The 10,811-nt window shown below is 40.9% G+C and overlaps 1 protein-coding gene across 1 annotated transcript; it reads right to left on the reverse strand.

Annotated features, from left to right (window-relative positions):
• Positions 1-938: 938 nt before the first annotated feature.
• nup107 (nucleoporin 107) lies at positions 939-10,234 on the reverse strand. The gene is made up of 26 exons (XM_043237927.1): positions 10,118-10,234; positions 9,533-9,618; positions 9,163-9,255; positions 8,810-8,919; positions 8,584-8,713; positions 8,390-8,493; positions 8,142-8,269; positions 7,866-7,914; positions 6,749-6,820; positions 6,571-6,659; positions 6,287-6,479; positions 5,923-6,013; positions 4,551-4,630; positions 4,199-4,258; positions 3,970-4,115; positions 3,834-3,882; positions 3,688-3,757; positions 3,484-3,599; positions 3,201-3,390; positions 2,985-3,097; positions 2,803-2,905; positions 2,331-2,491; positions 2,117-2,242; positions 1,907-2,020; positions 1,612-1,779; positions 939-1,129 (listed from the first exon to the last, which is right to left on the reverse strand). Exons 1-26 carry the CDS (start codon positions 10,123-10,125, stop codon positions 1,022-1,024), a joined length of 2,757 nt encoding a protein of 918 aa, XP_043093862.1. The 5' UTR covers positions 10,126-10,234; the 3' UTR covers positions 939-1,021.
• Positions 10,235-10,811: the final 577 nt, after the last annotated feature.

Below are 10,811 nucleotides of genomic sequence, written 5' to 3' on the forward strand. Positions count from 1 at the left end.
CCTCCATCGCTTTAGTGTCTTCTCACGACTCGAACGCTTTCTTCTCACGGAGCTTGTGTCATTTAATTAAGATTTGACGGATGAACTCGCTTCCATTGGAGAAGTGCGATAAGACTTTCCAATAATACGGGCGTCGGCGGCCTTTGTATTTACTTCACTGTCTGTACTATGATTGGAAAAGTTCACTAAAAGCGGCGGTGAAGTCGTGTGACTAGAGTTTTCTGCCAGCTGTGTATAATGGGAACTAACGATGCCCCGTTGTCTCGATTAAAAAAAAAAGAGAACGAATCATTCTTTTCAATCGGTTCTTTTGAGCGAATCGATTTGAGATTCAGTCCGGACAGGTTCGGGGCCATTTCCTATTTAGAAAACCTCTAACGTGCACGTCTACGCAAGAAAAGGTTATTTAAGAAACAAAACTAAATATGAACTGAATTGCTGTAAAAAGCGTTTGCCTGGGATACAATGTGCATAAAATAGACTCAAACTGATGGCAAATAACTAACAGAAAACGCACTCTTACGCCTAGAAAGTAGACGTGACCTTTTTCTACATATACTTACCCTAAAATATATTAATTGGAGTAAAAAAGTGTGAAAATCAATCCAATAAAGCACATTCACAAACCTAATGTTGGTGTATTTTCCCTTTGCATGAAAAATGTACTTGGTTTGAATTTCTTGGATGAGTATGATGTAAAAAAAACCTTAGTACATGCTTCTTAAATGGTATTGTTTTTGCAGTCACTTTATTTTAAGGTAAAATTATCATTATCAACTAACCATTAACTATGGCTTTTATTAGCTAATAAAGTAGTTGGCTAAGTTTAGGTATTGGGTAGGATGAAGGATGTAGAATACGCTCGTGCAAGTTATTAAATATAAGAAGAAATTGTAGAAGAAAGACGAAAGATCAGTGTGACTCATAAAACAAGCCTCTCCAAAACAGTTAATCTTTATTGAAATACAAAATTACAAAGCTTTTTTTTTTCTTCGTGAACAGAATGAGAAACAAACGGTGTCTAGGGCTGAATCTCATATCCAAGTGGATCCAGGCCTTTGTCCAACAGGAGTAAAGAGGATTCCCTCATCTTCTGTAGAAACTTCTGCAGCTCGTCTTTAGAGAAAACCTGAGAAAAACAGGTCAGACGAATGAACATTAAAACAAGACAGCATCATATTTAACATGAGCAGTCGAGGCCCGTACACACACCGGGACGAATACAAAGGGCGCCAAAGGGCCTCCTTTCTTTTTTAGACAATTTTGTCAATACAGTCTTACTGATATGCGATAAACATGTCTATCCGTGACCCACACAAAACAAAACCTTTTTTTTTTTAGATTTATGCATCACCCGAAAGCTAAATAAACAAGCTTTTGATGTATGTTTTGGTAGCCGACATTTTGGCCGAGATACAACTATTTGACAATCTGGAATCTGAAGGAGCTAAAAATACAAATCCTAACGATTTTTTGCACTGAAAAAAAGACATTTTCACTCGGCGCATCGCAACGTATTGCTGGCTACTGCCACAAATATACCCACGCTACTTTTGCGCTCCGGGGTCACATATTTACGATCGCTCTCTCTATACAACTCAGACGTCGCACCTCATAGAGTCGGTGTTGGTCCGACGCGACGATGTCGGCCAGGCGCAGGCTCTCCTGGTGGCGCTCGGTGCGCTGCAGTACGGTTAACAGGAGGAAACACATCATGGGCAGACACAAGCGCCGCAGCAGAGCCATCTGGTGAGCTCGCTCAGAGTCTTCCTCGGTGTCCTGCCGAAAACACACGCAGACGCAAGCACACAGTGAATCCAGGACGCATTCAAAAATGCATTTGTTCGCCGTAATTGTTCAATTATAGCGCCTGACAAAGCATTAAATGAACGAAGAGCATATTCACCTCTTTCACGTCCACCATCCAGCCCCCGTCTACGAACAGCAGCACATTATAGATCCTCTCCTTCACGTCCTCGGTGAGCGCTCCCAGACGGCCCTGCCAGTTCTCATGCTCTATCTGGAGGAAGCGACAAAGAAAAGCCATTAAAGATAAAAGCCAGAGGCGTTCGCCGCGGAGCAGTCGTCTGAGCTTTCGAGGACGGCCTGTTCTGACCTTGTACTCCGCTTCTTTCATCTCATGGGCCACCTTCTCTGTAAACTTGGCTTGAGCGGGGGCCGTGGGTTTCACTGGAGGACAGTTCATGTGCTTGAACCACTCATTAAACGCTTCGTGAGCTTCCTGCGGGGGGCACACAGAGTAAGAACGCTCCGCTTTTAACGACAGTCGGTACAGCGACTGAATTCAGCGCCGCGCAAACAATCCTCACCAGATAGGCACGGATGCAAAGATGCTCGCGAATAGCATTCGAGGCTTCTGCGGGAAGGGGCGTGTCCATGCCCTGCTCGTCCCACTGGCGGTAGATCTCCCGCATGGAGTCTTCAGGGACTTTGTTGAAGACCATCTTAGCGGCGTCATGCTTCTTAGATGCTACAGCGAAAGAGGAACACTAGATAACGAAAGAGCAATGCTGCTAGTCTAAGCTAACTGACTTCACTTAGGCCTAAGGATAAACTAAACTATAAAGTTTGAATGGTATAAATGACTGTAGTTACTGGAAAATGCACTTTATTACTACATTCAGAAAAATTTAAAACCATTAATAAAGACTACAGATTACGCGTAAATGTAACTCGTATATAAACTTTTTTTTTAATAGTGCATGCATTTATATAAATATTCAGAGCACTCATATATATTATGTAAACAAAAACGTTTCTTTTGGATGCGATTAATCTCACCTAAGAACTTCCTCATGATGGCATTGCTCTGTTTAAGGGCCTCGGCTCGCTGGGCGGGATCAAACACCAGCCAGTCAATGACATCGATCTTCTGCTGATCCTCCTGTGTGAATACATGAAAACTCTGCTGCTAACTGGATGTAGACGTGTAAATGAGCACAGTTCGGATTTATTTTACTTACCGCTGTAGTTGCTGTATCCAGTGAAGGGGTCAGATCGTGATGGGCAAACTCATCCGTGTCTCTCTCTCTGATGGTCTCTACTACGGTTTTTGTGATTGCTGCTACGTCCAAACCTGTAATAAGTGCGTAATAACAACGTGATAAACATTTCACGCTCGCTCTGTCATAATTGCAAAATAAACTCTTCCGTCGTTATGCAAGACCGTTCGGCCTCACCTGCTTGCGTTGCCAGCTCCAGACAGTGTTTGCGCTGCTCGGTCTCGGTGACTTCCTCCAGGAACTGAGCGTATTCTGACACGGCCATGTCAGCAGGAAGGTGACTGACGTAAAAAGCAATAAGATCCACCTGCTTTTCCTTTACTAAAAGCGAGATGTAGGCCTTCAGGACATCCACACACACCTCCTCCTGAAAAACACAGACCACGATGTGTCAAATTTTATGTATTTATCTGTACAAGCAATAAGATAAACAGAAATGTGAGGCATATAACCTACATACCTTAAGTTGCATGCCCAAACTGCGATAAAACAACACTAAATGCGACATGAAGCGCAAAAGATGAGCCGGCAAAGCTGTACTTCTTCCCAACCAATCATTGAAGTCCTCCAGAAGACCTTTCAACACAGGTTAAACTTTAACTTAAGAACAACCTTTCAAATAGAATAGGTGAGATTTTTCCAAATATCTATTCTTGAAGAGTACCGTCAAGATCTCCAAGAATAACGAACTTCTGAATCAAATGGTAATGTTCCTTGGTTGCATCCAGAACTCTCTGTCAACATAACGTGTGAAAAGATCAGAGTCCACAAGTTTAGTCTTTTACAAAGGAAACCTTCATTCACTCTTACTTTGGATTCTGTAGCTTGAAGCTCTTCAAAGACTTTCTCCAACGTCCAACTAAAAAAAAAAAGCCACATGATGGAATTGATCACTTATAAGTAGACCACATATAAGATGGAAAACAGAGGATGTTTGTAGTCGTACTTGGCCTCTAGGAACTCTCTGGGCAACTCCTCCAGCTCTTCACTGCCCAGACCAGAAGAACAGATTTCCTGCTCTACCAGAGTGTCCACCATCACCCGGAAATACGCCCACACGGTGTCCTCCCACGACTCGCACACGGGTAACAGCTGCAGGAGAGGAGGACATATTCAAATGATGACTAAAAACAAGAGGAAAGAAAACGGCGTACAAACAGCCAACGACCATATACCTGTTTGAGGTTTCCACTCAGTGCGGCATAGATGGCTCTTTCGTATTTGTTGAGCTGCTCCTGAAACAGCAAAACAAGGCAGAATCGTTCAGAATGACAAACAAAATGACTCACACATTCGCAGAAGCTGTGTGTTAAGCACGGACATTTTTAATTTCAAGACTTGATGTTACCGAGCACAAGGTGTATTTATAAAGCTTATATTTTCTCATGTATAAAATGCGCATGAAAACTGTATTATAAAAGACAACATGTTTTTGCTATGGCAGAGCACTTAAAGACAAGGAGAAAAAAAAGAGACATTTTTAATTCCAATTACTGTCAGCGTTGCCCTAAATCGGTGTTTCCTCACCTCCTCTGCCATTCTCCAGCAGCAAACCTTCCACACGCTTCGATGAGGGTTCCCCTCCACCGCTTGAAGCTCTCCACCTCCTAAACACACACACACACACACACACACACACACACACACACACAGTTCACTCCAACTGACCAATGAATGACCACGACTTTCAGTCAAATGTGATGCCTGGATTTTAAGAGACTGCACTCACAAAAGAACACATTGTTACCAATTCAATATTGATAACTAGAAATAAAATGTATTTACTCTAGTTACATTTTTAACATGCCAGGTTAAAAATAACTGCTTTCAAAACATTAAAATTGCTAAACAAGGTGTTTGACCATGTAAATTATGAATCACTAAAGTTATGGAGAGATGGAGAGAGTGTCTTATTTATATAGTCATATTTTATAATCAATGGGAGAGTTCTGCCATGATTCATTTATTCTCGTCATTCTTAACAAATACAAACCTTCTTGGTTTTCACGCATGAAAATAGTATTATTAACTGCTGGAGGAGCCAACGACAGACACAGTGGGCGTGGCGTCAGGCCTCGGAAGGCTTTTTTTTAACATTAAAAATACAAAATAAGTGTTTGAGTGTCCAAATAAAAATCTGCTATGAAAGGTTGAAAGTTAGTGCCTTATTTATATAGTCATATTTTATAATCAATGGGAGAGTTCTGCCATGATTCATTTATTCTTCGTCATTCTTAACAAATACAAACCTTCTTGGTTTTCACGCATGAAAATAGTATTATTGAGCTTGATACATATATACAGCCGATATATGTCAGGCGGTACGCATATACCTTATATATATCGGAGTATGAATTCTGTCTACCGGGACAGAGAAACCGGAAAGGAATGCTCAACCAGCCACCTAATGACAGTAAACGCAAGCGCCACTTACCCTTCCTGGTGGCTGGGAGCGAGTCATTGTTCCTCCGTCCCGCATGGGTACCAGCGTAGATGGGATGACGCCATCAGATATTATTATTAACAGTGGGCGCCAATTATCATAATTAGTCACGTTCCGAGCAATCCAGGTAATGTAGCATTATTCACAGCCTATGTTGACGCGCTCTCGTTGATGTAAGTCGCATTTACACATCCAAACGAGCAATATTAATGTAGCGGTGACAAGGCTAAATCCCCCTCAGGTGTGTGCTACCACGCCCCTCACACGAACACACCCACTCTCGCCGTGAGCCATAAAGGACGGGTGACACACACACAATATATATGTATGAATTAAAGTCTAATGAAAAGGAGAGTGACTAAATCATAACAGAATTTTACATTTTCAACTATCCCCTTAAGTCACATTTAACATAAACGAGCAATATTAATGTAGTTAGTATGCGAGCGTGTTGACCTCCGTTGATGTTGGGGTCATGATACAGTTTCCAGCCTTCCAGAGTGGCAGCACGCCAGGCCTGACCACAGCGCTTACACAGCCTCTGAGCCTACACACACACACACACACACACACACACACACACACACACACACACAAACAGAGAAGCAAAGATACATAGGGACATTTTCAGTATTCAGTTCATTGCTTCTAAAGAAAAAATGATCAAAGTGCTCAGATTTGTCAACACCGAACCTGGAGCAAAACGATATACAAAAATGATTCTTGTTCTGGTTTGGTCACAAACATTACATGCGATCAAATATTTGTTTTCGACTCTAAATCCCCCATCCCTCACAAGAGTCCCTTTCAGAAAACCCACCTCATCAGTCATGCCGGCTCGTATGAGGTTAAAGAGGTTTTTGAGCAGGCGGGTGTCGTCCTCTCTGTCCAGGTCTGCCAGCGGTCTCTTCTGTCTGATAGGAGCATCGGGATCCAGTTCTGTGACCAGCGGCCTGCTGAAACCACCGCTGGACTGATTCCTCCTCAGCTTTAGGGTGTGCAGTGTGTTCTCCCTAAACACAAACAATGCTCCATAAAAGATCTTGTATTCAAACCTGATTTCTGAAATGTTCAAAAATATCGATAAGCAGTGATATTACTCACCAGTATACTGATTTGGCGTAGTATTCAATGTTATCAGAGAAGTCTCCAACTTCATCTTTGGCGATACTCTCCAACCAATCCACCACCAGCTTAACACACACACACACACACGATACTGAGCAAAGTGGTTTTCCCATGCAGAAACGAGCCGGATGAGTGTAAATGGATGCATGTGTACCTGGCTCTGTCGCACCATATTGCCCTTCTGGAAGAACTGCTCCATTACTACCTTCTCACTCTCAGTGGGCATCTCCAGAGAAAATACAACCACATGAATGTCACGGCAATGAACACAAAATATCTCACCAAGTGGCACTGGAACGATGTAACCTTGTGATGTTGAGCGTTTGAGGACTGTTTGTTTACTGTGGACTGTGTATCTACCATTTAATCATAAATCTGATGATTTTTACTGCTTGACTAATGTTGCGTTTAGGGGAGAGTAATATTAAGAAATAGAATCTCCTTATATTTTATAGGATTTTGCTGTGTGTTACTGTGCTCCTATAGTTTTAGATATTCTTAATATTCCGTGTTGTGGTCAGTTCACGCTGATAAAAAAATTACTAAATAAAAAGTGAATAGATTTTTAACCTTTACGGGCATTTTACCTTTATAAAGTGTGCATTATTTGCATCTAACCAGTGAATTAGAATAAGGCATTTAAGCTGTTAGCAAGCAAATGACATCAATAACAACGAAATCCATCTTTGCAATGCAGAGGAAACAGAAGCTGCATCTGAAGTGGCATTTAGATTTTTATGTATTTACATAAATACATAAATATTGTATTTTAATGCAGGAAATTAATGCACTTAACCTGCAATTTCAAAAACATGAATAATGTTTTTATACATTAAACAGATACAATGTAATATTTAGATTTGAAACGATTTAAATAATAAAAGGACACTTTAAAAATGCCAAACTGAACCTACAGGTAGGTGGCAGCAAGTTACTATTAATGAGCAAGACATTGCAATTGAAATTAATAATTTAAACAACTGATTAATTCAAGTACAAAACACTGTCACAAACAGGAAATATGGTGTTTATTAACAATGTTTACTGAAATAAAAAAAAAAAAAAAAATGTATTAGCATTTGTAAGCAAGGTAATTTGATTAACTATATGAAGTTGCATAAATGCAAATTTATGATGATTCTAAATGTATTTTAATAGATTGAATCATGCAGTAAAAGAATGGTCTCTAAATGCACATCAAATACAATATTATCGCAAATTATTGCAACAACATTCCTGTTTTCAGTACGGTGTAACACAAATGCACTTACAGTTATATCCATCATGATGTCTTCCTCTAAAACGGTATGGATTCTGTCTCTGTATGAGAGAATTATAACAATATTCAAGCAAGTAAACAGCAGTTGTGTTGCTTAATATTTTCAAATAAACCGTGATACGATCTTCTTCTGGATTTAACAATGAATAGAGATTTAAAATAAAGGCCTTTATTGTCACTTTTGATCAGCGCGATGCATCCTTGCACGATAAAATGATTCATTTCTTAATTTCAAAGCGCTGCACAGCAGTGTGTGAGAGCGCCGTACCTGTACAGTGAAGTGATGAGTCTCCAGGTCACCATCTCTTGCTGCAGCAACCAGGTAATGCTGACCGTCTTGGAGGATTTCTGCTGACCAGGGGCCGACCGAAGAACCATTTTCTGCAACATACTAACCTGCAAAACAGGCCAGCGCATTACAAATCTGCCACGGCAACATTTTCGTTTAGCTACCATTCAAAACATTTAGTTGTTCTGTAATTAAGCAACGAAACTCTTAAGGTATTAGGCACGTACCTTATCTTGACAGAGAGCCTCATACTCCTCTAAAAGATCGAACACGTCTGTGGACGCGTGACGTAAATAGGACTGCAGAAAATCGGGAAACAAACTGAGAGAAGCTAGGAAAAGAAAAAGTGAGAGCGAGTTGTAGATCACGTAAACCCGTCACTTCGTTGGTGGTGGTGGTGGTGATTATTATGATCGTCTACCGGACTCTCCGGGATCGTCTTCCTTCAGCATGAGAGCGCTCATGCTGACATCCTCAGTGAAGCTGGCGTCCACCAGCCCAGACAGAGGAGACGGGTAAAGGCTGTTCGTCCAATCGCTGTCGTCCAAGTTCTGAAGTGCCAACAAACAAAAGGCCCCAGGCAAAATGGTTACAGCTGACACCAAACAAGATACGTATAGTCAGGATACTGAATTCTGGTCTCTCACCATGCTCAGACTGCCTTTAGTACGGGGTGTGTTACCAAAACGAGGAGTTCTGCTTCCTGTGCCGAGGATGGCAGACACATCTGGGTTCCTGAGGGCACTTCTCGGGGTGACTGTAAAAAATTTATCATTTGACAACACTAATTCACATAAACAAAGTTTATTGTACTTAAATTATTTACTGAAAGAGTTTGGTTTACATATTATATTTATATGTACTGTATTTATTATGTATACATAAATACATGCACACACACATTCAGTATATATATTTAAAACATTTACATGTAACATTTATATAGTTACACACATATATATATATATACATATACAGAGAGCAAAAGCTGTTTACTTACAAGTTTGTTTAAGGAGAGATCCAGGTGTTTGGCGCAGCAGTGGTCTAGCAGGAGTAGTGCTGGTGCCAGGAGTCTCATCCTGTGACAGCGGGACTGAACACACCGTAAAGGAAAAAAAAAAACATGTTTTGCCAAAAACACTGCCAGGTGAGAACTTGACTTTAACTGAGCTGGATATCAACACTAATGTGTTCTGTACAGCAGCTTTTTTTTTTAGCTTTTGAGCTAAACAGCACCATCATTACGTAGAGCTGCTTAATAGCTCAAACAGTACTCCCAAAATGCATGCATTTCGTCCCACTGACAATGCCATTTATGCTGCTTTGAAAACCACCTGCAACTAAACGTTTGATGATTTCAGGAAGGATACATGCGACTTTTTTGTGTGAACTCTTTCTGCGGGCAGCACGGGTCACCTCGGTGTCCCGAACCACTGGACTCAACCAGGTCTGACTCCTGCGAGACAGACAAGCACCACAAACACATTATCATCAACAACACAACATCAGGTTATTCATGATACATGCCCACAAACGCAGTTGAACACGGATTCTTCTGACTACTGTATATTCTCTCACACACACACACACACACACACACACACACACACACACACACACACACACACACACACACACCTATTCGCATAACAAACACAGCTATCAACTAGGTACGCGCTGTCAAAACGCAACTAAAGTACCAGCAGTCGTTTTATACAACGTAAAAGTCCCGTCAGCGCTGTATTTACATAAAACACCGCCAAAGTCACGTATGTTCAGCAATAAATAATGAATAAAAAGCTGTGTTTTATCTCCTCTCGTTGACAGCGTTAACTGCCATGCGGAGCCGTTCTTAAGATAACACAAATTAAAGCAAACCGCGCGGCAAGCAAAGTAACCAAAACAATCAGGCATCGCTCGTACGCCAATAACACTACAATAAACGTAATATTTACCAGTCCATGCCGTCTGTAACTCACTACTGCTAGCCGACGATGCTAGCACACGGGATTTTGCGCCTTTCACTCTTCTGAGGCTCGTTCTCCCGAGCAGCGCGCGTCACCAGCGCCCCCTACCGGCGCGGAGGAACGATTGATTAAAAACGACCACCTACTGTCAGCTACTGACACCTATTGGCTGTACAAGGAATCGCACGAATCTTTTTTTTATTATTATTATATCACATACAGCAACCAATTGAAAGTATTAGGATAGCATTTAATCTTGTCACGATTATATTGCATTAATTTATTTTCAGCCTAATCCGATTCAGTTTGTATCTGTTACATTAGTGGCACATGACAAATGCATGATGGGATTATTATTATTATTTTTTTTTTAATTTAGAAATAAATTGAAATGTCACGTCTCACGAGTGCTATTTAACGGCTTCTCCGTACAAATGTCACGCAGTTATGAACGTCTATACTAATGTCAAGTAATTATTTCCCATATTAGTAGCCTACTATATAAGAGCGGCGGGAATAAGTTGTCACACGCGTTTATAATCCGGTCAGTATTTCTTGAGGTAAGGGTTTATTATTTGAAAGCCTATAGGAACATTCCTTATTTCCCCTGATTAAAGATACTAAACGCAAAGATAATTAATTGACTCAATAATGAGGCTTGTCACAATCTTTTCAGAAACAT

Source organism: Puntigrus tetrazona, chromosome 4 (genome assembly GCF_018831695.1).
Source record: "Puntigrus tetrazona isolate hp1 chromosome 4, ASM1883169v1, whole genome shotgun sequence".
In the NCBI taxonomy this organism is placed as follows: domain Eukaryota; kingdom Metazoa; phylum Chordata; class Actinopteri; order Cypriniformes; family Cyprinidae; genus Puntigrus; species Puntigrus tetrazona.